This window comes from Nanorana parkeri, unplaced genomic scaffold (assembly GCF_000935625.1).
Source record: "Nanorana parkeri isolate BGI_ZX_2015 unplaced genomic scaffold, ASM93562v1 scaffold428, whole genome shotgun sequence".
In the NCBI taxonomy this organism is placed as follows: domain Eukaryota; kingdom Metazoa; phylum Chordata; class Amphibia; order Anura; family Dicroglossidae; genus Nanorana; species Nanorana parkeri.
In genome coordinates, this window is record NW_017306696.1 from 420,356 (window position 1) to 447,762 (window position 27,407).

The 27,407-nt window shown below is 40.0% G+C and overlaps 1 protein-coding gene across 1 annotated transcript in view; it reads right to left on the reverse strand.

Annotated features, from left to right (window-relative positions):
- PALLD (palladin, cytoskeletal associated protein) overlaps positions 1-27,407 on the reverse strand; it is a 286,056-nt gene that overhangs the window by 150,599 nt on the left and 108,050 nt on the right. The window contains exons 2-8 of the mRNA XM_018560033.1: positions 26,878-27,056; positions 25,142-25,208; positions 20,656-20,761; positions 20,402-20,479; positions 17,528-17,669; positions 13,334-13,357; positions 2,198-2,317 (exon numbers count right to left, since the gene is read on the reverse strand). Coding sequence (XP_018415535.1) covers positions 2,198-2,317; positions 13,334-13,357; positions 17,528-17,669; positions 20,402-20,479; positions 20,656-20,761; positions 25,142-25,208; positions 26,878-27,056 — 716 coding nt within the window. The remainder of the gene's footprint in view (positions 1-2,197; positions 2,318-13,333; positions 13,358-17,527; positions 17,670-20,401; positions 20,480-20,655; positions 20,762-25,141; positions 25,209-26,877; positions 27,057-27,407) is intronic.

The following is a 27,407-nucleotide window of genomic DNA, read 5'->3' on the forward strand; positions in this document are numbered from 1 at the left end:
CGGCTTCTTCTTAGACCGTTCCTTTCAGTGCCCCCCGCCCCCTCTGCAGAGGTCTACGGTCCCGTAAATCATCAACGTTTATACACAGTGTATAGACCTAAAGACGCTGAAGGAAGATTACAAAGTTGCAGGGAGGGGGAGACAGGCTGGAGGGAGCGCCGTTACAGCTGGCCGGCATGGAGCATTGGGTGAGTATATCTATATTTTAGCACCTAGACACAAATTAGCACTCAGGGGTAGCCCCACTGCAAGGGTTGATAAAAACAAATATTGGATTTCTTCTTTAACTGCTTGCTTTTGTCTTGGGGACCTTTGTAAAGCACTTACCTGATCCCGGTTCCCGCTAGCTCCAAGACTTGTGCCTGCAGCATCTTACCCCCTCCGCTCTAGTGACCTGCTGACGTCATCAAGTAATGCAGGTCCATAGTCCTGCATTAAATGTAAGGACGTTGTGGGGCAGTCTATAAGCTGGAGGGGAGGGGAGAGATGAGCGCTGGGGAGCAGGGATCAGGTATGTAAAATTGCTTTATGTAAATTACCAGCTGGCCTTGTTCTTCTAACTGGTATTTGCAGAAGCTGGAATCACAAGTAGTCTTCTATCAAAAGATCTACCACATTCAATTTTTCATCAAGATGATAAGAGAGACAAGCCAATCCACTTAGATTATGAAATCAATCATTTTTGAAGTTTTAAAACAAATCACAATCGGGGGCTGATTTACTAAAGGACCTGAGACTTTTCACATGATGAAATGTGTGAAGATTCAATTTAATTATCCAATCATGTGAATAGAAAATCCCTATTGGCTTATTTCATCTGCTTGAGACTGGATAATTAAAGTGAATATTAACATAATGTATTGTGTGAACATTCGCAAATCCTTTAGTAAATCAGCCTCATTGCATAGTAGTATCACTTCAATAAATGTGACACTCGCGATATCACTGCCACTTGTATTCCTTAACAGAAAAGAAAACATATATAAACTATTCCTTTCCCACATGATTAAGTAAAAGCATGACAAGATCAGCATAAAAGATGGATTGCCCATGAATGATATGCAACACATCAATCAATAAACATAAGACAAATACACCTACCACATGAGCCATCTCCTCCAGACTTTATACTAACTTACTTTTATTTTTTCCTGGGTATTTATTATTTTATAGTTATAGTATTACAGATGCAGTGTAGGTTTAATATATAAAGAGAAATATCATCTGTACCGTTGCTGTTTTTAACTAGTACAACAGTTCCAGAAGTACCATACTGTACCATAACCCCTCTCCGATCCTCCAGCGCTGAATGGAGGAACGGACAGGAAAGAGGACGGGCACCGCTGGCTCTGTCTCTAGATAGGCAGAGCCAGCTGTCACTCACGCAGCTGGGTGGATCTCGACAGTATTATGGCGCTCTCAGTATATCGCGGGCAATAGCCCACTATATACTGAGCTTTGGGTCATGGAGGAGGTTAATATATGTCCTCCCGTGACCCTAAAGAGAACTATGGGTAAAAACACTTACACCATAGTTCTCTTTTAAGGTTGAGCTCTGGGCACAAAGATTTTCATTTTATTGTATGCTTTAGTAGCCACAAAGGATATAAATCCACCTTATGTGCACCAAATGCAAATCCAGATATTACCTTTTAAACATAGGGGTTGCATAACTTTGCTGCACATAGCATGTGTTACAATCTGCTTGCAAAATCTACAGGAGGAGGGCGGGTATAAGACCAGTCGCTCTGCACAAGGACAGGACAACAGTGACTGGTCTTTATTAGAGGAAGCTCCTGCGCACAAAGTTTCACACTAAATTATTGCACATATCTAAGGGAAATGCACAAAATACACCAAGATTCAATAAATAATTCACATTACACAATAATTTGTAGATATTTAAACAGCATATTTGCAAAGCATTAAAAAAATATTGCATTCTGCAGTAGACTCGTAGCCAGCTTCCTCGTAGTGCCTTCACACTACGAACCATCCTTGCTCAGGGAAAACATTATCAGTAATACTTTTTGTTCCACCTCATTAGTTTTGTGTATTTGACATAAACATATTGGTTCTGCAGCAGAGATCTTGATGGATGACACCTTAATGGATGAAGCATTAACATAAATAAAACAGACAGGGATATCACCATCAGTTTCAGGAAGCCATAGCAGACATCACACCGAGGACATACCAGAGAGCATAGTGAGCTGTGCACTACAGGTCACTGATCCATAGTCATTTCTTGCTGTGCAAGTGAAGGTTCCTGCATCTTCTGGGAAGGCCTCAGCAATCACCAGTGTGCAGATCTCCTCTGGACCAAACAGGAAGCAAAAGTTAATACAAAATATTTTATTGACTAATGCAAGAAGAGAACATTTTACAATATCACAACTAGGTAACAGTCACTTTGGCTAAATACTGTAATTAAATTTCAAAAACTGTTTATGCAAGGCTCTGAGATGAATGGCTAGGCTTCTGTCAAATCAAGAAAAGATAATATATGTCTAATTACAATGTTTCTGGCTTCCTAAATTTAAAGCAGAATTTTCCCCTTTCCCAAAAAAGAATGTATCAGCATTCATGAAAAATCCATATATTAATCATCCAAAAATCAGAAAGATTATCCTAGTGAAAGTTTTCACATGTGTGAAATGTTATTTCCTGATGTGTAAAGTAATACTAAACTCAGGAGTTAAATCAGGGCCGGTGCAAGGATTTTTGCCAACTCAGGCGAAGGTGCATTTTGCCGCCCCCCCCATAAATCCTAAAAATGCATTCAGGTAGTTTAACTATTAATAAAAAATGTATCTTATTTGTGTATCACTCAGCTGTAGATCCTCAAATCATCTCTGAAATGGTGCTGACACTGTCCTTCCTTCTGGCTACTTTTGTTCCCCATGGACCCTGTGTGTGTTGTAAAGTAGCCACCACTCCAAGCTCTCTCCCATGATCCACTACAATCTCAATACAAATTAGTAAACTAAATGTTAAATTGCAGTCCATCAGGGGAGAGAGCTTGGAGTAGTGACTACTTTAAAACACACACATGGACCAATGGGGAACAAAAGTAGCAACCCTCCAGAAGGAAGGACAGTGTGAGCACCAATTGAGAGATGATTTGAGGATCTACAGTCAAATGATACACAAGTACGATACATTTTTGTTGTTAGGGTACTTGAATGCATTTTTAAGATTTAACTCCTAAGTTTAGTGTCACTTTTAATTGTCTGTCGCAGGGCAAATGTACCATTCCCCAATACCCTAAGACCTTTCGACCAGAAAAGAAAATAACCTAAAACAATAGCTCAAATATATTCAACCAAAAAAAAAATAGACTATGAACATTGAACCAGAAGAGAAAATACTTTAAGAACATTACATTTTGCCTTAATACATTGTGTGAAAATGAATGAGTGACTTCTGGTTATTTACCAGAGAAAGAATGTATGTGCAGTTTCACTGGATGAACAGCTATCATTTTTTTGGGATAAGTAGACCCCTTAGTCTCTTCTGCAATAAAGTCTTATTATCTGCCTGTTCATAAACTTCTTTAGAATGTATGCACATGGGCAGTTCGATATGCCCTAGTGTCCTGATTAAATAAATCTAGTGCGCATGTGTGAGAGCTAAGCCACTCCAGACCAACCAATCAAGATGGCCTAAGATGTAAAACCCCAAAAGAAGACCAGGCAAAGATGTTGGAGCTCCATGGATGTCACATCGCTGGACGGGAGGTAAGTATATGTAGGCCCTAGTTCCACTTTAAACACCTAAGGTATACTAGATGCAAGTTACTTAGTATTAACCATTTTCTTGCTATAATTGTTGAGTTGTATATAATCAGAACCACCTAAAACTAAGAGCGTGCATATATTTAACTTCTTCAATAAAATAAAACACACCAAAAACTGTGTTTTTATGTGACACTGCTCAGTAGAATAACATGTAGTCTTTGTTGACTGTAGTCATAACAAGGTTAAATAACCAGAAATTCTCTACCTTTTCTGAGTTCAGGTCCACTTTATGTGTTAGCTTAAGGATAGGAGTCGGGGCATATGGGGGCTAGGGATAAGTTTTTTTTCATTGTTTCTGACTTTGAAAGTCAGCAGGGACAGCTATCAGTAAACTTCTTCTATGTTCTCTTACTTAAGCAGCATTAAGGTTTTTAACACAGTCATGTAAATGCATTGTGCAATATATCATTTAATCCCAGAACTGCCATTATCATGCCTCTGGCAACAAAACACACACGCTACAGCACTCACACAGTACAGCGTGCCTTGATTGTACATTACCTGTCAACTCTCTCAATGGCTTTATGCGTGTTTAGTAACAGCAGTGCATTCCATAAATAGGTGCTGTAAGATCTCAGTGTCAGATGTTCTATTCCACTCTAACCAAACTAACATTCCTATTCTAAAACAAAAGAAACTTTGAAACGTGAGACACTTAGGCTGCCTATAAACTAGCAGCTATCTCTTTAGGTCATACCCTGCTGTAAAGCCACACAAAAATACAAACTCACCCCATTATGGCTACTAGATGGAGCCCAGGAGCATAGGAAATCGTATGCCCCTCAGTTTCTTCTAAAGTCCATAATGCAGAGGGAAAGTAAAAATCAGAAGTTTGCAGAGCGAATGATTGTGAATGATTTATAAATACACCCTCCTATAACTTTCAAGCTTTCTTTTTCTCTTTAAAAGAGTGCTGAATCAGATCTGTTTATGTGTTCTAGCTGTAGAATAATCATTTCTAGCTAGAGAGGCTTCTCACGGCTCCCTATAAAGTCAGAAATTGCTCCATCATCACAAGGTATGCTTGAACTGGGAGCACTACTAGTGATTATTGGGCCACCAACCTCACTCTGAGCAATCAGATTAGCTTTAACATTTTTATAAATCAGCACCAAAGAGTCAGACAATGCCTTGAGCCCATTTATAAATTAAAAGAACAAAAATAGCATCTTCATACATTTTACCTCTTAGCAGCTGTATTTGCCATTAATAACTTCCCCTTGTTTGACATTGTGCTGATGAATTCACTATTTTTCTGGCTGCATATTTATTTTCCTGGCATACATACTGAGTTCCAAAATAGTCCTATAAATTATTTTACTTAAATTATATGTTCATATCCTTCTTATTGCAGTGCACTTAAAATTATTTTTACCTTCTTTTTCCACTGTTCATTTTCCTATAAGAGTCAACTATGTAAGAGGGAGGAAATGAACCACCACAGTGTCAGTATAGATGACTTGCCATTCACTCAGAATTTGATAGGGACATGCATGAGCTGGCCTGGCAGGTTCACTTAACATAAAATATTACCTTCTGTTCTCTCAAATAAGCTCATTTCCTAAAGTAGTGCCCAATTAATAGAGCAATAACCCACGAGATCCAATCAGATTTCACGTTTTTATCATCTCAGAGGGACCAGAGCTATAAGTTGCTGTATGGTTTATATGGGTTTATAGGAGCTGTACGATCCCCTTTGCCATCCTGCCCCGATTATCGCAAGGTTCAATCAGCTGTAGTTAAAATAAACACCTGGACGAATTGCGGTAATCGACCGCACGTATTTTCGTTTGCTCAGTAGCAGTGTTAATGGTACGGATTTTTGACGTATGGAAACGCCACCAACCTTGCGAAAATCGTACGATCAACCGACGTTTTCTAACCTGCCGGATAGTCAAAAGTCAATCGATTGTACAGTATTTGCGGTTGTACGCTGCCCATCAACCTTACGAAAATCGGATGAAAATGCGATCGCATACGAAAATCGGCCCATAATCATAAGGTGTATGGGCACCTTTAGAAAGAGAAGGCACAGTGGTAGCTTCTCTTACTGTAACTATCTCTCTAAGATACAATGCTAAGAGGGAAATGTGAAACTGCTCAGCTGTTGTACTTTCAGCGGAGCTATAGAAAACAGAAAATATCTATATGCAATGTTTTATATCTACTGAACTTTTTTTTTTAAAAGGATATTTTTAGGAATTTGATTTTTAGTCCTGAACATATGAAATAAAAGACATTTTTACAGAACCACTTTAGATTCCCCTTAAGTTCTAAACCACAGCTATTTACAGTGCCACTCACTGCATCTACCAGTTAAAGTACACACAGGGCAGCCTTTCCCAGAATGTAAATTGTCATCACCGGAGGTAGTTAGCAGAAGGATCAAATTCTAGCAGTGGTATTCACAGAAGGGTGAAGAATTTGGAGAAGGCCGGAGAAGTGAACAATCTAGGCCAAAATAGCCGATTTGGAAAAATTCTACAATTCAGCTCACTTTCCAGTTCAGCTATGTTGTCCTAGATTGTTCTCTTCTCCTGCCTTCTCCAAACTCTTCACCCTTTTGTGAATAACCTTGTAGATTTAACACACTATCTCACAGTTTATGGGGTACGAACAATTGCATAAGAGGACCTTGGGAAATCATAATTAGAAAACATTAAGGTGATGCACGGTTAAGTGACTACACATAATTATCCAGAGGCTGGAAAAAACTGCCATGGACAAAAAAAATCCCATTCCCTGATACATGTGATTTTAATAGGATGACAATTGGGCTCTCTAAGTGTACAGACAAAAGCCTCAGGTAACTTCATGCATGGATACTTTCAGCCAACAGGATTTTTTTCTTTCTCATTGCAAACTAACAGTGGGTTATAGTAAGTGTACTAGGAGAAGAAAAGTTCAATGTTTAATTGTATTTTCAGTTAGGGAGGGAATTTTCTGCATCATTATTGCTAATTACTTTGCCAGCATGTTGCACAAGGATATTTTGATTCATGTTAGCCTTAATCTAATTTCCCCTAAACCAGTCACACAAAAAAAGCACCTATAAAAAAGTCTGGAAGTAAGAAATCTCACATACAAAATACACACAGTTCAAGTTTTGGTCAAATTTCAGCCCTATGATTTAAATGTAATAGTCCTACCTGACATGCTATTGTAGCGCCCCATGATTTGCATGGTTTTTCAATTATATCAGTTGGGGCCTAATGTTTCCATGCATACCAGTCATGCTACACAAACCGAACTCTTCCTCTGTGACTGCACACATGTCATATAATATTTAGCATGAGCAGGGTTCCAAGTCATCAAAGTGTCTAGATGCAGAATCACTTTTCACTGACTCAATACAATGAGCGAATCATATGCTTGCATACTTTGAAAATTAATTTGTCAAAACATAGATTGTACACAAGACAGTTGTCTATCCCATGCCTCTGTCCTCAGCATCTACTATAACTGGCCAGTGTTGTTTACAATCTGTCACTGTGAGTCACGGTCAGGCCTATTTGTGCCTCAGCCTATGGCGTTAGTTATGCCACTGGACTCTACAATGCACTGGACTCTGAAATGCACTAGACCCTGGAATGCATTGGCTCTGTAACACACTGGACCCTGGACTCTACAATGCACTGGACTCTGAAACGCACTGGACCCTGGACTCTACAATGCACTGGACTCTGCAACGCACTGGACCCTGGACTCTACAATGCACTGGACTCTGCAACGCACTGGACCATGGACTCTCCAATGCACTGGACTCTGCAACGCACTGGGCCCTGGACTCTACAATGCACTGGACTCTGGAATGCACTGGAACGTACTGGACCCTGGACTGTACAATACACTGGACTCTGCAACGCACTGGAAACCACTGGAACCTGGACTATACATGCGCTCAACCACACAGTCCTGGCTCTGAGGGGGAGAGAGAGACCCCCCCCCCCCAACTGCCCCAGTGTTCCCCCTGGCAGTGCAGCGGCATTAAGGCTACGGGGCTATCACTGACTCTGACACTGACATGTTGTCAGTGATCTGGACAGCGGCACGTTCCTTGTCACAGCTGCCACTGAGCCAGTGACTGTCCTGGAGCCTCCGATGCCGTAGCGGCCCAGGCGGCCTGCGTGACATTAGAGGGGCCCCTTTGTTCCTGGTCCTGGCCGGGCCGCCCTGTGCCCCATAGCAGCCGCCTGGGTTGCAATGCGATAGTTCCACCATTGGTCTTATACACATACCTAACTCTAAAAGTCTAAAAATTCAAGTCTGTCTGCAATCATGCAGACAAATTTATACAACTAACCAAAGACATTTACTTTCAGTTTCTAGGCACTTGGCTTTCAGAGCAAAAAAATCCCAATGGCCACACAGGAAGTAAGAGAAATCTACCCTGTGCAATACAAACAGCAGTAAGTGGTTCTAACCCCTTTCCCTCTCTACTTAAAAAAAGTTGTTTTATATCTGTCAATGTTTTTACTACTACTCTCGCTTCATATAACAGGGGTCAAAAATAGAGAAATAAATGTTCCCAATGGGGCCTCAGATAGCAACAAACACAAGTAATCTTTCCCTACTCTCTCTAAAAACCCTTTTGCTGGATTTTAACTTTAAAAGCTTTAACTTACAGATATGGATGTTTAGCTTAATAAGGGTCGCACAATGAGAACATAAACATATCCCTCTTAGTGATATTGAGCTGATACTGATTGGACAGGTACACATCCGCTTTGCAAATTATGCTTAGGGTACAGCTATAGCCACATTTTGGTTTTTTTGTAGGGAGTAGGAAAGGACAACGTCTGGATTTACCATTTACCATTAGTCCCCATTCACACCTAGACATTTTATCGCTCAAAGATTGCAAGCAAAAAAATACCTGTCACTGGAAAAAGTACATGAGCTGCGTTATGGCAGATTACAGCGCTTTTTTGTCCCATAGGCTTCAATGGGAAACTTAATGTGACAAAACACACTATTAAACACTCAAGTGTAAACAGGGGCCATATAAACAAATAGGATTCCTTGTCTTGAGCGTTTTGTCGCACTCAAGAGAAGCAAATGGGATTCCTTTGTCTTGAGTGTTTTGCCACACTCAAGAGAAGCAAATGGGATTCCTTTGTCTTGAGTGTTTTGCCACACTCAAGAGAAGCAAATGGGATTCCTTTGTCTTGAGTGTTTTGCCACACTCAAGAGAAGCAAATGGGATTCCTTTGTCTTGAGTGTTTTGATACGCTTAGCTTAGAGCAACAAAATGCCTAGATGTGAACAGGGACATAACAGACATGTACATCTAAGCAGCAGAGGCAAAGAAGTAGCGTTTCGGTTCAACTGGCCTCATATTCTTTCCATCAATACAGAAAAGACTCATATATGGATATGTATGCAATGACCCTTTCAAAAAGAATTTTCACTAATTACTCAGAATTTCCAATGGATGGAAGGGAAAAAAAGTGAAAATCCATTTTGCAAAGAATACCCAATCAAAGGAAAATAGAAAATAATTGGTGATTGGATGATTGAGGTCAACACAACTTCATCTCATTCATTAAGATAACTGAAAATTCACTTTGCAGACAGAAACATTTTTTATCTTAGTGAATGAGGTGAAGTTGTGCTGACTTTAATCATCCAATCAAGTAGAAGAAAAATCAATTTTCCTTGAACATGATTGAGTATTCTTTGCAAAGTACATTTTTTGCTTCACCTCATTTAAATACGTATACATTCACAATCCACAGTGAAAATTCACTTTGAATGTGAACATGTTCTATTCTTTAATAAATCAACTACATTATTTCAATATTCTGGATTAGGAGTTCAAGTATTTTGTTTAAAAGAGGAGCAGACAGGTGTTTTGTTTACCAAAAACCAAACCCAAAATTGTGTACCTACAGGTTACAGTGTTGCGACTGAGATGACGGCTGGCTCCGCCCAGCTGTCAGAAGCCAGCTTTTGGCCAAGCTTTGCCTTTCACCTCAGCTCAGTCGAGACCAGGCATATGCCTTCGGCCTGACTGAGCCGCTCGGCCGACTCCGGGAGCTGTACGAGCTATAGTGAATAGCTCATACAGCAGCCCTTCGGTTCTACTGAACTGAAGGGGTCCTGGGACCGAAGCTAGCCGAAGGATCAGCCAAAGCTATGGCTGATCCTTCGGCAGCTTTGTGAATAACCCCTTAAGAGTAGTTTCAACCTTTTCCTGATCTATGGAAAAGGTTAAAGATAATAACTATAGATAATAGGTTATCACATATTAACATGGCTTACAAACATAACAAGCTAGGGCTGACTCTAAACTTCACAAAGGTTGATTACTGCCCTAATCATTTCCCAATAGTCACTGCTTAGCCTATGGCAAGCTTCAGTCTTTAATATCTGCAAGCTGGTGACTAAGCAATGAGGCATAACAAACATTTTAACTGACGCAAAGATAATTATTTAAAAATGGGAGCTCTTATTCTTGGTGCAATTTTACAAGCAAGCTTGACAAGCAATCTGTTTGATCCCAATGACATGCAAGGCTGCAGTCAAATAAATGTGCTATTGCTTTTAATAAAAACTTCCCCTAGCTGGAATCACTGGGGAGAAGTTTCACAACTGTCTGCCTGCTGTATAGGAACTCACAACAAAAGCTTAAAAGTGAATGGTTTAGACATTATAATAAAATGTCTTCCCTTTTATCTAATAAAAGCACTTTTTACATGTCACCACAAAGGCAGTACGCTGCAGAAATCTGATAGGGCCGCTTCTAGACAGCTGAGTAATGGGTGAAAGCAGCAACAGCTGGCCAATGATTCATTTTTTTCCCCCCAGCAACCTTGTTTTTCAAGGGTTCAATCAGCACTGTGTCAAAAGGAGCATAAAAGAGAACAGATCAGGTAATTTGACAAACTGGGATGTAGCCTTAAACAACTGGACTGTTTATTAAGTCACAAAACAGTCTGTGATACGGGGTGATTTCCGTCTAGACAGAACAAGTGGAGAACACATTAACTAGAAAGGAGTGATGAGAAAAAGCTGCTGTTCTTGAGATCCCCGGGCTGTGTGAATGTGCAGAGCATGTTGGAACGATGCTACGGACAGCGTAGTAATCTGTAGCCTTCTGGAAGGCGATAGCTCCCTAAGGCAACAACAGTGTAAGTTAATGACTAAGCTGATTAATACTTTCATAGTCTTCTACCATTTATGACACATGTATGTCTATGATGAGCAGTGCCCAAAAAATGTCTATATAATATCCATACAAGAGTCATTCTACACTACATCTATACATATTAGATTTCAAGAATGTGACTAAGCTTAATCTGTCATGCAGCTTCAAATATATTGATGTGCTGTTCCATACAGACCAGGAAGCTTCATGCTAGATGATTGGAGCCATAAAGAATAGTATGGTTGCCCAGTGTTATACGAGAAAGCAAATGTCTGATCAGTTGATGTTGGTTTACTACCGGACTTTCTGGATGGTAAATTGCCTTGATACTCTAATGTATAAGGTTTGACATTTTTTACATTTTTAGATGTTTTGAATTCAGAGATTAAATTAAAAATATATAGGGAAAAGTGTAATGCGTGCTGAAAAAAACATTTGTCCCAGGTGTTATATATGGCCATACAGAAGCCCTGGGTAGCAGGAACTGTCGTTACTTAAATACAGAGAACACATTATCATGCCTTAAAAAAAGGGCCTATTATTTTTTTACATCAAATACATTTCAGTATTTTACTGATAGTAATTAGAATGAGTCATGTGACACATACCCAGGGACCTAGCTAAATTTGCGAGAATCCTGCTTTGTCATTCATGTCATTCGCCTTTAACTGTGATTACATCATCCTGACAACTGTGTTTAGATTGTAAAGCCTGATTTAGTTTTTAAAAGTGGAACTTAAAGTGACATTAAACCATCAGATGTTTTAACATAAAACAATACTGTAATGTGTGCCTTACTGTAATCCATGGTTGTTTCCCTTCTCTTTGCTGCTCTTCCTTTTAAATCTGTATCTCTTCTCAATGCTGGGCAGAACTTCTGTTTTGCAGAAGACTGCCTTGTCTCTGGAATGGATACATGGTGTCTGTGTGCAGGTTCACAACCTGAGCCAGCACTACAGGAAGAGGCACTCAGCTGCAAAGGGAAGTTCTCCCCCAGCATGAGAAGAGATACAGATTTAAAAGGAAGAGCAGCAAAGAGAAGGGAAACTACCATGGATTACACTAAGGCACACATTACAGTATTGGTTTATGTTAAAAAATCTGAGGGTTTAATGTCACTTTAAATAAAAAATAATAAAAATTGTGAGCTGGCAGGCTCATTATGAAACAAACCTATCCAACTGTTCAAAAGCTTCTTTAGAATGTATGCTAACCTGACCATGCACAGCTCAGTATACATTTTCCGCATATCTCGGTGCTGGAATATATGAACTCCCATGCACATGCATTCCACACCCGGAAAGTGACCAGGTAAAGATGTTGGCACCGGCAAGAAGGCATGGAAAGGTGAGTTTTCTTTCCACATTATATTATTATTTATAATTAAATATTCACAAACATAAATATGACTAGGTATTTTTAAGTGGACATTTAATTTCTAAAGCCTTATCTTCATAAATTGCTATTTTATCTCACAAAATGCAAATTCATCACAACCCCAAACAACTCCTGTTCTCAGGAGTAGATACCTCACTGAAACTCATAATGAATACCACACTATAGCTGGCAGTATTTTAGGCCTGGTTCACACCTAGGCGTATTGAATATGCACGTTTGTCGCGCGTTTTTACCGCACTTCCCGGAAAAAAAACGTGCAACAAACGCGCGTTTCTGAGGGCTACTTAGCTGTATCCCAATGGAAACGCGCGACCAAAACGCCCCAAAGAAGTACATGTACTTCTTTGGGCATAGGCCGTTTTGTAGCGCATTCAGACGGGCAGAAATACGGAAAGGTGTGAACCATACCCATAGAAAACAATGGGATTTTCATGTTTGTACATTTTGTGGAGCGTTCATAGAGCGTTGAACGCGCGACAAAACGTAAAGGTGTGAACAGGGCCTAAAGGAGTAAAAACCTGTGGGATGCTTCCAATGAAATGACCTTCACAGTCAGAAGACCTCCATAATTGATGAAAACGCATGTGCCTGATAAATTTAGCTCATGTGTACAGTAAAATAAAAATAAATTTTTGATTATACAAAAAAAATATACATCGTAATGGAAATGCCTTCTGTTAAATGCCTTCGTATATTGAGCCATACTGTACCACTTTAAAGTGGCTCAGTAGCTCCCCATTACAAAAAATATTGGTCTTGCCATGTTTGCATCACTATGAACCCAGTTCTTATGCTGCTGGGTGGACTCCTATTGCTCCTTGAGTAAAAGTAACAAGCTGAGAGAACTACATTATTCCCTAGATGAAAGATAATGAAAAGTATCTAAATAAATGTTTTTCCTACATCATTTACAAATGTTTAGTTTATGTTTAGAACTAAACTAAGTGCAGCAAACAAAACTGTTCAAAATGTATTAGCTCCTTACCAGGTTCGGAAGCACAACGTGGTTCTGTAAAAGGAAACAAAGAAAGCTTATGTTTTAACAGTTAAAACATTTTTTTTAATATATATATATATACACACACACAAACACACAACTAGAAATATGATTGCACAGGGATACATGTAAGCATTGTGATTGCAAAGGGATACAGATGGACATCATGTCCTTACACTGGCCATAAAAAGACATTATGGCCGGTCACCACTGAGAGCAATCCAGGAGCAATAGGTCCTGGTGAAAAAGTATGACCAAATTGAACTTTTCTTTTTTTGTGTCAAATGGTCTTTTTTGAGAGAAATATTCTTTAAAATATCAAACCCACGACTGATCGGTTGTTTGACTAGAATTAACTCGGTAGCCCTAGACATTAGTTGGGTGCCATTCAATGTTTCGATGACAGACAAGTCCTCTTTGGAGTACCGGAGACAATTACCATTGGAAGGCCAGGTTGGCAAGGAAGTCTATTAGTCAGGTCAGTAAATGTTTGGCATTGCTCTTTTCCTCGGTGCAAAGAGAAGAGCAGCTTTGCAGCGAGTATAGAAATAATAATGCAAATCTACAAGAAACAATGTCAGAATGTCCTGCTTCGTGATATTTTCACTACCATTCAAGCATAAACTACATGTTTAGTGAATGTCCCCTATGTTTTTAGCTATTATGGGTGCTGCACCTTAAAGCCCTAAACCATGCAGACTGGTCTGTATTCCTGCATATCTCTCCGAAGCGTGCATTTACATAGATCATATACACTTGTAGCTTGCTTGTAATAACAAACATCAGCTAACTACTTTCCTGTCTGCCGGACTGAGAAATGCAGTACAATGTATAACCTCTCAACCTCTCCAAAAGCAAAGAGATTAGCTAGGAGAACAATATATACTTGACGACTCTGTACTTTCACTATGAATGTACAGGATAATAATGTGCAAGCGGAAATGATTTTGAGGTCTCTAAGGAAAAGAAGGTCTGAACTTTTTGCTGGTGGACATGCAAGCAGCACGCTTAGAGTCATGAGGTTAAAAGCAGCATTGCATACTATACTCAGACTTTATATAACGTTATTACTACATGTAAAACACAAATTGCAATTATTTAGCAAAGATTCTAAACAGTGATCTTGTAGAAAGGATGTCATAATCCTCTTTTTGGACTCTTGACAACAATTCACCAAGTTACTGACATAAGACGGAAACAAGTGGTATTTTTTATTCAAACATACATTTAAATATGGAAGAATGCTAACAGACTATTGGTGCTACAAATATCAGGAACACAAGGCATTCCTGCTGGGAAGTTGGGATGTCTGAAAGGCAATTTACAGTCTTTTTAACTTTTTTTTGTTTTATAAATGTATAGTGCATTTCTTCAGCTTTATACAAATATGTAGCTTCCAAGTGTCCCTCATTTGGAGGTACTGTCCCTTTTGGAACAAAATCCCTCAGTCCCTCTTTCCTCTTCATATGTCTCTCTCTCTTTGCTCTGGTGTAGAGATCTATATAGATGGATACTTAAAAAAAAACTTTGTAACTATCAAAATTATTTATATTGCACTAAACTTTTTATTCATTGCATTGCATTACTTATTTGTAAACACTAATAGAAAGCAAATTAGCAGTAAAAAAACAAAAAAAACACCTCAATGGGTTTGTAAGCTTTTTTTTAACTTTCATTCCTTATGGTCTGTGTGATTGGGGTGTGAAAAAAGTGTGTCCTTTGGCTAAATATTCTGTGAAAAAGATGCCCCTCTTTCCTATCTCACAATGTTGGAGGGTATGCAAATCATGTTATAAATGTGGGGTCTATTCACAAAGCTGCCGAAGGATCTGGCCGTAGCTTCGGCCGATCCTTCGGCTTGCTTCGGCACCAGGACCCCTTCGGTTCAGGAGAACCGAGGGGGTGCTGTACGGGCTATTCACAATAGCCCGTACAGCTCCCGATCACGGCCGAGCGGCTCAGTCGAGCACTGAGCCATGCTGAAAGACGAAGCTGGCCGAGCGGCCGGCCATTGGCCGACGATCCAGATGTTGGATCGGCTGAGTCGAACTCCTTCTGCACTTCGGGTCAGCCGAACATGCTGAGCATGTTCGGCTGATCCGAAGCCACACGAAGCAAGCCGATGTACGGCTGAAATGAGCCATACCAGCATGAAGTGAATAGCCGAACGGTGTTCGGCTCACTTCACTTCTGATCGGTCATTCGCTCGGCTGCCCTCGGCAGCTTTGTGAATAGACCCCTGTGTGTTAATGTATTCAAAAACATATTCCTATTTGTATACTGTGTATGCAGTAAACTCCCCATTATCCGGCATTCAAGTATTCAGAACTCTCAAGCAACCAGAAAAAAAAAAAATCGAGGACATAATAAGTCTTCAATTGTTTTTGCCAGTTGCTTGATAGACATGTGCACGCTAAAAAATGTTGTTAGCAACTAAATTTATTTTGTTGCTAATGAAATTCTCTGTCTACATCTTGCTGCGGCCGACGGCTAGATTCTGCAGCTGGCAGGGGAATGGTAAATAATGGGCAGTGGGCGTGTTTGGCAATTTGAAATAGCCAATAGCAGAATCTAGCCAGCAGATCAATGGGGCGGGGGGCCTTGAGAGATAATAGCAACACTCAAATAACCAGAAACTACAGTTATCTGGCATCTACCAATACCCATGGGTGCCGGATAGCTAGGAGTTTACTTTAATGCTGGTGAACTTAATCCTACACAAGGACCCAGAGGAAGCTACAAGGCCTTTGGCATCACCTATTTTTATAATACCCATTTTCATCTCTGTGATCCACTGCAAAGGATTTTTTTTTTATTCTTGTGCAGGACAAAAAAACACATGCAGCTACAATTATAGTGACAGTAGTGGGACATTCACTCAACTGACACAAGCCTGACATGGGCCAATCAATAAATGGAGGAGAAAATATAATTCTTCCATAAATAAGTCTGCATTATTTTAATTTGATACTAAATACTCAGATTCGTCTGCCCATTCATGACCAGGGAAGGCATGTAAGGTAAATTTTAAAGTGTATTTACACTTTTACAGACTAGAATAATACCTACTTTATATTTGTTACATGTTCCCAATCACATAGCATAACAAAAATATGAAAATTGCAGTTTACCTTTTTTTTAGATGTTCTTTGTCCCAACCCCAGGACAGAAAAATCCTACTTAGTTCTCACTGTCTGGGGGGGTTGGGGGATTTTCGTTTTAAATAAATAACACTGTCTGTACTGTGCTGGCAGATGTCATTAATCCATTAATAAACTAGATAAGTAGGACTGTCTGTCCTAACAAAGGGTTAAAGCCTTGAAGACATTGCATGATAATGAGGACATGCTCAGTCTGTCCCAAGTCTGAGAATGAGAACAGTCAGAGTTTGCTGTTACTGAAATTGAGAGAGGCCTGCTAATTAGAGATCTCTAAAAGGTAAGAAATATTTATATTTTAATTATTGTTAGTTATGGTGTGTGAATAGAAACACATAACAAACATATAGTGGGGTTTTCTCAATTTTGGCTGCTAAAGTGGAAATACACTTTAATCAAGAATAGTGATTTCTTGATTGTTATCCTCATCTTCCTTGGATCCAAACATTATAGAGTGATTAAAAATACGTTATCCGCCTCTTAGGTCTATTAAAAGGATGTATCAAAAACATAGCAGACATGAGACCATTCTTGTATTAATGTGACCACACTGTCATTAAAATCTCTTATAGTTCAAACATCTTTTTATTTGGGCTACTAAGTACTGTATGTGGTCAAGGCATCCAGCAATCTTAAAACATAAATTGACTGATTACACTTTTTTATTAACCTCGCTCCATCTAGTATTTAGGATATTAGTATTTCTGCAGAGGAAGAAACATATCAGCAGGGTTTTGAAACAATAAAATGTCATTAATTTATACCAAAGGCAATACGTACAGTGGGGGTAATTTATCAAAACTGAAGCAGACAAACACTGGAGAAGTTTTTCACTGTAGCCAATCAGCTTCTCTGTCTCATTTTCAAATCTTACCTGAGCAAACTGAAGAGGGATGCTCATTGGTTGCCATGGGCAACTGTTCCAGATTCTGTTTGCTCCAGTTTTGATACATTCCCCCAGTATGTATACTGTACATGACGCATAAGGCATTAGAATGGATGGATGTGAATGTGTTCTTCTTACTTTTCTGGAGAATTCTAAAGTCAGGAGAATCTTGGATTTCGGTTCCTTGTCTAAACCATTTGACATTGACTGGCGGTGTGCCCTTTACCCTGCACTCCAGCACCACAACCTGTCCTTCCGATGCTGTCAGGCTCTGAAGTTCCTGTATTTTAATACAATAAGTAGGTAGAGTTAAACAATGTCATGAACACAATGATAAGACAGTGCAGGAGGGGTACATGTTCACAATGTTGCCTTTCTCAAGCACAAAAAGCACACTTACGGATGCCTTAATTCTATGCAAGAACCAGGCAATGGGCCTGATTTACTAAAGCATGAACCTGCGTTCGCTTCCACCATCCAAATGAAGGCAGGCAAAGATTTATTATTATTTTTTTAATTTCCATGCACATCACTGAATGCTTGTGTTCACTTCACCTCACTTCACAGAACTTTACTGTTACACTTTAGTAAATTAGGCCCAATGAGTCAGCATCTGCTAGTATATAACTAACTAGCTTTATTTCTAATAGAAAAAGCTCAAAACTCTGGTGTGGCACTCAGAATGCCATATACAAATGGATATATATAAGAAGGGCTATAAGTGGCATAAGGCGCCCATGGACTTGTGCCTGCTTGGGCAGCAGAGAATCAGGGGTAGAACCAGCAAATAAAAAATGTTTTATTTTTTTTTACATTTAATTATAGCCTGCCCTTGTCTCATTTGCATACTTCAAGTGATGCTATGCTCTGCCCATTTAGGAACACAGAGTTAGCAGATCGCACAGGCATGTGCTGTTAGCTCACAGTTGTTACATAGATTTACATTTTCATGGCATGGGAAGCTGTGCTTTAGAACATTCATCTATAGATTGCAGTAATCTAGACGTTACGATCTAAACCGTATAATGCAGTATATAAGAAGCGGTGTTACTGTTCAGCTTGGTAATTCACAACCTACTGTTAGCATTCTTAGGATATCAGGTCTCTGCAAATCAAAATATGTTCTACTGGTTTATTCACATTTACATTACTCCTTAAACTGTCACACTATTGAGTGACTGAATGAATCTAAAGAAAGTACTCAGTCAAGTAAAACAAGACAGTGTTTTGTCTGCAACAGGTCTTGTACCATTAGAACAAAGGACGCACGCTCAACCTGTTTACACAAAATGCTGGAATTTGTAGTACTGCAGCCATATTATTTCAAAAGCTTTGCAGATATTCCATCCACAAGGTAGGGTTCAAGGACCAAATTACCTAATCCACCTTTGACTGATACTAGACAGTTTGTTCTGTGTGGCTTAAATAATCATATAAAGGGTTCATTCAAACAAGCATGCATGCTACTGTGCAAAGCAAGGCACTGTTTACCTTTTTTTTTTTGCTTTGTCAAAATGTCACAAATGACATTTTATTCACTTTTATGCACCGCGGGTGACATGTGCTCGCATGAGGTGAACTGGGTGCAGTGTGAAAAATCTTAACCCTCGCAGTGGGGCTAGGCAAGGGTTAAGTGCTTGTTTGTGTCTAGGTTCCAAAAAAACAGTTTTACTCGCCTGATTCTCTGAGCCGACTTAGAACGGTCCCTGGAGCCTCTCTATCCCTTCACTCCAGCGGTCTAAGGTCCCTGAGTCATCAAGTTCTATACACAGTGTATACGACGTGAGGATGCCGAGCAACATACCATTGCTGCAGTGGAGGAGCAGACACACTGGAGGGAGTGCTGTTACAGCCAGCCGAATCCGAGGTTTGCGTGAGTATAACTTTTTTTTATTAACCTACACAAAAACGAGCACTTAACCCTTGCAGTGCGGGAGTAGCACCACTAAAAGGGTTAAGAACTTTTCCCCTGGAGTTCTTCTTTAACATTCTAACTTATAAAGAAATGCGACACTAAAATGGAATATAGGGGCCCACTGCTGCTCCTTCAGTAAATGGAGGCTCAGGAGACAATCCCATACCGGTCTACCCCAACAGGGCTTCCTGTTAAGAAGCAGCCGGCACTGAAGAAGAGTTCAGTCTGGAGGATGTAAAGAAAGCCATGTCTGATAGCAGTCTATGGCTGTCTTCCTGAGAAAAGTAATAAACTAGGGTGGGGGGTTGTACTTTAAATTAGCTTAAAGGTTATATGTGGCTACAAACGAAAACCTAACATGTATTACTATATTGAATTTCTATAAGACCTATCCCACTCCTAATAACCATATCTATCATGAAGTTTGTAAACTTACTTCTATCAAAGATGACCATAAGATGTACTTACTCAATGTACTGACAACATTTCACTCCGCCCTTTGAATATACACTTCCTTGTGTCACCGCTCTAACAAAGCCTGCTGTCTAAACTACAACTCAATGCCTGAACTTCTAACAATGTAACACCATCATTGCTTGATGGAAGCAATGCATGATGGGATATGTAGTCTTGAGAAATGGAGACTGAATCAATTCAAGCAGCAGGGAAGGAGACGGGAGGGATGAGGCACAGCTGGCTCTGGTCCTAGATAGGTAGAGCCAGCTGTCAATCAGGCAGCGGGGTGGATTCACAGTGCGGCTCTGCAATATTGGGCAGTAGCCCACTATATGCTGACTTTGGGTCTCAGGAGTACATTAGTAAATGTACTCCTGTGACCCAAAAGAGAACTAAAGCCAAAATAAAGGTTTGACTATTGTTCTCTTTTAACCCAGTCTAGTACAAAATAAGTAATTGTCAATATTCCAAAATCTGGCAAAAGCCTAGTGCTCAGTAGTAATCTTGCATTTTTTTAAACATTTTTGCATTTATAAATCCAATTAAAGATGTTTGTATTACAGTAACTGCATCCCATGTTTCCATAAACAAGTACAGCAAAAAGATACATCTATCTCTGCAGGCATCGTGTGTAGGCAAACCTTAGTGAAAGAAGGAGCAGAGAAGTTAGAAGAACTGGACCCATCTGGACGACACAGATAAGATGTCGGACTTTGGACCTGTTAACAGATATCAGTTTTTAATCATCGGAACACTGAACAAAGTCAAATATGTCACATATTTAAATATCTTTACAGGCAAACTATGTCATATGTATTTCAGTGGCAAAAGCTCTTTTATATAAAGGTAAGTTGTATCCTAGACTTCATTGTCTTAAAGAATAAAAGTGACCTACCTGCTGGACAGGGATAGAAATTGGCTGCATTATTGCAGTGGTTATTCCGCATTTTGGAGATGATGGCCCTATGGTTAATGAAACTGATGTTGTTTTCTTCTGAGCTCTGGAAAAAATAAACAGACTTGTGTTTTCATTGCAGGATTCTTACTAACTTGTTATAGTATGAGGCTAGGTTCACACCTAAGCGATTTAGCGTGCGGATTTAGCCGCGTGATATTGCACAAAACAGAGATTTCCATTCAAACCTATGGAAGCTGTTCACACCTTAGCAATTTGTCATGCATTAGAAATCGCCTGTGGCGCAAAAAGGCCCAGGAGCTTTTTTTCGGGCGGTTTGGGTCTCATAGACATCTCTATGCATTGAAAACCGCGAAACAACCGCACGGTTTTCAAAGCAAAATCGCCCACACAAAAACCCCCGACAACCGTGCGCAAACAGCTCACCAGCACAATCGCCTAGGTATGAATCTAGCCTAAGAGGTACAAGTATCACAGCCAAGATAAAGTATACATCATTGTTATTATGTACAAAGTAGAATCAGCATAGAGATCGCTCAGGAAATTTCAGCTGTACTTTGTAACAGGTAATATGATATATTACTCTCAAACTTGCAAAGTATTGCAGCTGCATACTTATACAGTTATGGGTGACCATATTCACCGATTTAATATAATAGAAAACATTTTAGGGATAAGAAGCAATCATCTGCCCTGTAGGTATAGAGTTAAAGTGATATTAAAGTCAAAATGTTTTTAAGCTATTTCAAAAGCACTAAATCACTGGCAATGGAGGCTGATGTTTAACAGTTTTAGTTTCCTCAAGAATCAGCTGGTCTTCTAACCACTGGCCCTGATAATCCCATTTCCCTTGCAGAGTTCTATGGAGCCACAGTAAGCTGTGTGCGTCCCCACAAACACACAGACACATCAAGGCAAGTCATTCCACTCCTGCTCCTTCGTCTCCTTCCTCTCTTCTCCAGTCTAGTAGATGAACAGCTGCTGGAGACTGCTCTGTCCCTTGTGATCTTGTACCGGACAGGAAGTTCCCTTAAGTGAAGCTGAGAGAGTTGGAGCCAGCTATTAAGGAACATGATAACAGTAAGTGCTTGGGCAAAAATATAAGGAAACACTTTGCTGGTCAGTGTATATTTGTTAATCTGGATTCCTTATTGTAAAAAAAAAAGAGTTTAATACTACTTTAATGTACTAGTCGCAGCATTATTATCTACGATGTCTTTCTGTCCCCTCTTAAAAGCAGAACTCAACCCAAGAATATTTCATTTATATGTGGAATCTGGTGAGCAGAAACTCTCACTGGCATTTTATTATCTTACGGTGACCTCAGTGATTTCCACGTCATATTTCCAGGCTTTGCTCCCACCCACCTTGGAAACCTAACTGGAAAAGTGAAAGCCCTTCATAATCACAAGAATGCAGACCCAGGATACTAACCACACAGATCCCCACCTCCACCAAATACACAGAGACACATAAGGTGTTATAAAACTAGTCTATCATATGAACTAAAAGCCAAATTCGCTGACAATAACCAATATTAGCCAGCAGTATCAGCAGGGTCGGATTAAGACCATAAATGGACCTGGTGCTGTCGGTCTGTGAGACAGGAAGCAGCAGAGGCAGCTCTCTAATAGGCGGCTGCTCGCTCCTCACTGGGGCCCCGCAGGGCCCTGCAGAGCCACAGCGAGCGGACGCCTAATATGCCTGATTAGAGAGCTGCTGGCACCTCTGCCTGATTGTGTTCAGCCTGGCCAGCCCAGATTGCCATAGGACACACCAAAACCGATTTTAAGTGGTGGACCTGGAGCTAGCGCTCCGGTAGCCCTCTGTTAATCCGGCCCTGAGTGTCAGTAATTACACACTGAACACTAAGCCACCCCCATGTTTCAGTGTCTAGACTTGATGCTTAGATCCTGGGCGTTGCTTTATGGGGAAGCAGGAGGAATACCTAGACACAATGGGAATTTGACTGAGCACTGGAGTGGCACTGAAGGTAGGTACAGGCACCACAGGGTGCCTAGCACAGGATGTATCTAGTGTAGTGGTAATATGCCGTGGAAGATGATAAAAACTAACAGTAATAACATACTGTAAATATCTAGTGAATTTACATCAGCGTTTCTCAACCTTTTTTCAGTCACGGCACCCTTAAAAAGCATGCAAAATCTTAAGGTTCCCCAGTCTAAAATGTAAAGGGGGAAACCATTCAAAAAACAAAGGTTCCATTCTTTGCATTGAAGTCCACCCTTCAAATCAAGAGCCCCCCTTCACATCAAGAGCCCTTCCTTCCACATCAGAATTCTCCCTTTCACATCAGCAGCTCCCTTCACATTAGAAGCCCCCTCCTTTCACATGAGAAGCCCCCCTTCACGTTAGAAGCCCTCTTTACATCTGGAGCCCCTCTTTACGTCAGGAGTTCCCCTCTCACATCAGAAACCTATTTTATATCAGAGCCCCCTTTTATATTGGAATCTCCTCCTTTTACATCAGAGTTTCCCAGTCACATCGGAGTCCTACCATCACAATATTTCGAGGCACCATTGAGGAAGCCAGAAGGCACCCCAGTGTGCTGCAACACCCTAGCTGAGAAAGGCTGACTTACATCGCAATAAATAATTGTCAGTGCTGTAATCTAGCAACAAAACTTTTATTTGCCATTCTCCCACTTCTGGTAAGGCAATGATAGAAAAAAAATGGTTGCAGTGGCCATTTTTTGGATATGACTGTACCTCAAATCTGTACTGTACAGGATTTATTACTGTGCCTTTCCTGGACATTGAACTTTATGGTAGTGTTTTGTACTACATTACCAAATACAAAAACAGCAAACTAATAAAAAGTGTGAAATGTGGTCATAGTCGGCATACAGTATGTTATCACCGCTTCATTTATTGCATTGGCTTCCCGATAAAAGCTCCTCTTTGCAAATTCTCACACTGAGGAGAGATCTGCATCACTGACAGGCTGCTGATTAATCTCCTGACAGGAACACAGCCACTGTTACTCAACCTCTGCTATTGAAGTTTCCGACTATGTCAAGTTTGACTGCAGGCACCTGAGTCACTGCTGCTGTGCATCTGATATTTACTTGTTTCTACCATTCTGTATATAGAGACAGACTGCCCTAGGCTGGAAACAAGACAGGCACACCTCATGTCAGTCTGAAAGGGATATGCTTTGAGCTATACTTTTAACTGTTTGCTTAAAAAAAAATAGAATATGGATAAGGGATATTGCTGTATTCATCATCCTTATATATGACGTAAGAATGCTTCCTAGACATTAAATGAACTCATAAAAGGTAGACATTAGGGTCTAATGCTAATAAAAATACACATTGCAAATGCTTAGGTGTTTATAATGTATGATTAAGCTTTATGTGTATAAAAAAAAAAAAGCAATGCAAGAAACAAAAATGATTAACATACTGTATGTGCTGTGTGAACGGTTATTTATTCATTTTGGATATTTTATTTTTTTTATACATTAGTATTGGCGTGTGAAGAGGCTTTAAGCATGCTGTACTATGCATACAAACTTGGCTACCCTTCACCTGCAACAAAAACAGACCTCAAAAGGACTTTCTATGTCTAAAAAAAAAATCAAAGCAGGTTAAATGTAGCCTCGGAACAGTCAACCATACTGCACAGCTAAAGAGAAAGGAAAACCTGCAGACTTCACCTGTGATTAAAGTTCACTGTCAACACATACAAAAGTCTACAAGAGCCCTTAGATAACAAAACTTTTCTAAAGAAGAACTACGGGCATATGAAATCTTACCCCTTGCAGTCGGGCTACCCCTGCAATGAAAGAGTTAACTGCTCATTTTGTCGAGGGAGCTAAAATAACAAAGATATACTCAGCCAAATCTCAGACCCGGCTGGCTGCTAGACCGGTTTCCATCTAAAGCAGATCTATCATCCATCTGCATCCCCCTACCCCCTTATGACCATAACAGATCTAGAACAACTTTAAGGAAAGCAGAAGTGTCACTTTTTGCTGTTTTCCCCCTTACTTCTATACAGAACTAAGCAGGGAGTAGTTGGCATTGCTGCTTTCAGTAAATGTGGAGTAATTATGGAGGACAGGGGAAGGAACCAGGATCTGTCAAAACGTGCAGTGTAAACTAATGCACGTCTTGCAATCAAACATTTAACCTTGTCTAGTGGGAAATGGGAATAGAATTAGGGAGGTTCCTGTACTGGCCCCCCTCACCATTGCGTCCATGGCACTTTGTTGGATTTTTACCAGCTTTGTATCTGGTGTGTGTTTTTAGCCAGGACACAGTTTAATCATCAGCACTTGGAATTAAGATTCGCTGTGCACACGGCCATCTCATTAAAACATCTGCCAAAATTCCAACTGGGTAAATAAATAAAATGAAAGATTAAAACATTCCCTGTGTTTCAGTTGAACCATAATTAACATATTTTGCTTAATTCGGGTAAGCAGAATATTTACTCACTGAGGCATTGTTCCAGGTTTTGAATTGTAAGTAAAGTCTTCACTGTCAGAATCCGAGGAACTGGCACCTGAAATGATAACAAGGGATATAACATGCTTATTGCACTTAACCATATTAGGAGACTCATGCACGGCGTGTCTCTTTGTAGGGCTTTCTCTACCTCCCTTCCAGCAGCCAATCAGCATCTCACTTTCCTGTTGTTAGGGCAACATGTAAGGTAGACACTGGTTGGTTGTAAGAAAGGAAACACAGACTGTTCTTACACCAGACAATTTATATATGAGGCCTTATGTGAGAAGAAGTGGCATTCCTAAAGTGTATGTAAGCCCAAAATGTATTTTTCAGTATGTATGACATCATAACTCACTGTATATAGTTTTCTTAAGCAAATGGTTTTAGTGAAACTCTTGCAAAGTTTCTTGAATGAAGAACATGCCAGTAACAGCACTTACTGTTTCAAGCTGCAGCCTTGCAATAGGCTGTGCTGTGCAAGCTCCTTAAGTTGGCCATTTGGCTGACAATCCCTCGGACCGAGCAGAACAGAAAGAGTTAAAAAAGTTTTTTTAAAAAGTAAATAGAAAACGATTGTGCAAAGCTAGCAGTGACAGCTAGCTCCGCCCAATAGTTTCCTATTGTCCGGCGGCTCTGCTGCCGTCAAAAAAAAAAAAAGAAGAAAAAAAACTCTCCCGGGCGCTCTGGGAGCCTCCCGCTCCCGGCCGCCAAGAAGAGAAACCCCGCTATGTCTTTTTTTTTTTCTTTATTCTGACACGGAGCGATGTCAGAATAGAAAAAAAAAAAATGTTCCCATTGAAATGCATTGCTACATTACTATTGGCTATTTCAATTTCCAATAGTAAACTAGCATTGTACCTGCCCTCTGCTGATGGACCTGATGGAGAACTGCAGCAGAGGGCGGGTACAATGCTAGTTTACTATTGGCTATTGCAAATAGCCAATAGTAAAATCAACCTCTCTCTTTCATTTTCAAATCTTAACTGAGGGAACTGAAGAGAGAAGCTGATTGGTTGCCATGGGCAACTGCTCCAGATTTTGTCTGCTCCAGTTTTGATAAATACCCCCCATACAGTATTCTCTCTATCTCAGGGCCAAGTAACCCAGTAGCTCAGCTGACCCAACACAATTCAAAACTGTATTTCAGTACTGGGGTTAGCACAGGTAAGCTGAAACACCTGTCAGTGTCCGATGTTTCTCAGATTCAAATGGCAAACTTTCCCTGCACTAGTTTGTGTCTCCATCCATTCCACAAGGCTATAGCATAAGTGCCTCCCTCTTGCATCTAGGCTCCCCACTTATTTACTTCTTCATTTAAAATAACCCAAAGAATATCATACTCGGTGAGAGATCATAGTAGGGAAAGCCTATTTTACCAAACATTGAATTTTAAATAACTATATACAAATTCTACATTTCCACTTTAATATTATCCATTAATAATATATTTTAAACTATTCTGCTTGTTTAGCTTACATAAAAGCTGATAGTAAGATGATGTGTGTGTATGTATGTATGTATATTGCCCACAGCAGACAGTTTAATGCTTTCTTTCATTTTCTAACCTTCACTAGAAAAAAATATAGCTGGAATCGAAGTGACAAAGCAGACTCTACTCCTGTTTTTACAAGAGGCCGAGGCAAACAAGAATTTAATTGGGTGAAGCTATTACAAAACTTTCTATATAGAGTGCAGAACGCACAATAAGCCAACTTAAACTTTACCTTCTACAAACACTTCAGCCGAAGATGTGTCAGAACCGAGCCAGTTGGATGCCACACAAGTATAGCGCCCGGTGTCGTCCTCGAAGGCCTCAACGATGACAAGAACTTGAAGCCCGTCACTCTCGGAGGAGATGTTGATGTCAGGTGAGTTATGCAGCTCTCTTCCTTCACAGAACCACCTGAAGATATACAAGCATCTCAGATATTTAAACTGCATGTCAGGGGGGAGGAGAGCCAAGGACGGCGGGTAAAGGCACACACAAGTGAGAGAAATTTCCTAACTGAGGAATTAGTAGACTATGACAGATAGCCACTGAGTCATTAATCTGATGGATTCAAGCAAAAGAGCTCTGAGCTTTATCAATGCTTTGTACTTTAATGATAAATAAACTTTACAGACAAGACAATTTGTTTTTACGTATGTCTGTATGAGGAAAGGCTGATTAATGAGCCCTGGGATATGGTATCTTCTGGGATAATCTAAACGTCTTTCCTATTAGGTTCCAGCAAGAAAATTGTACATTATTACA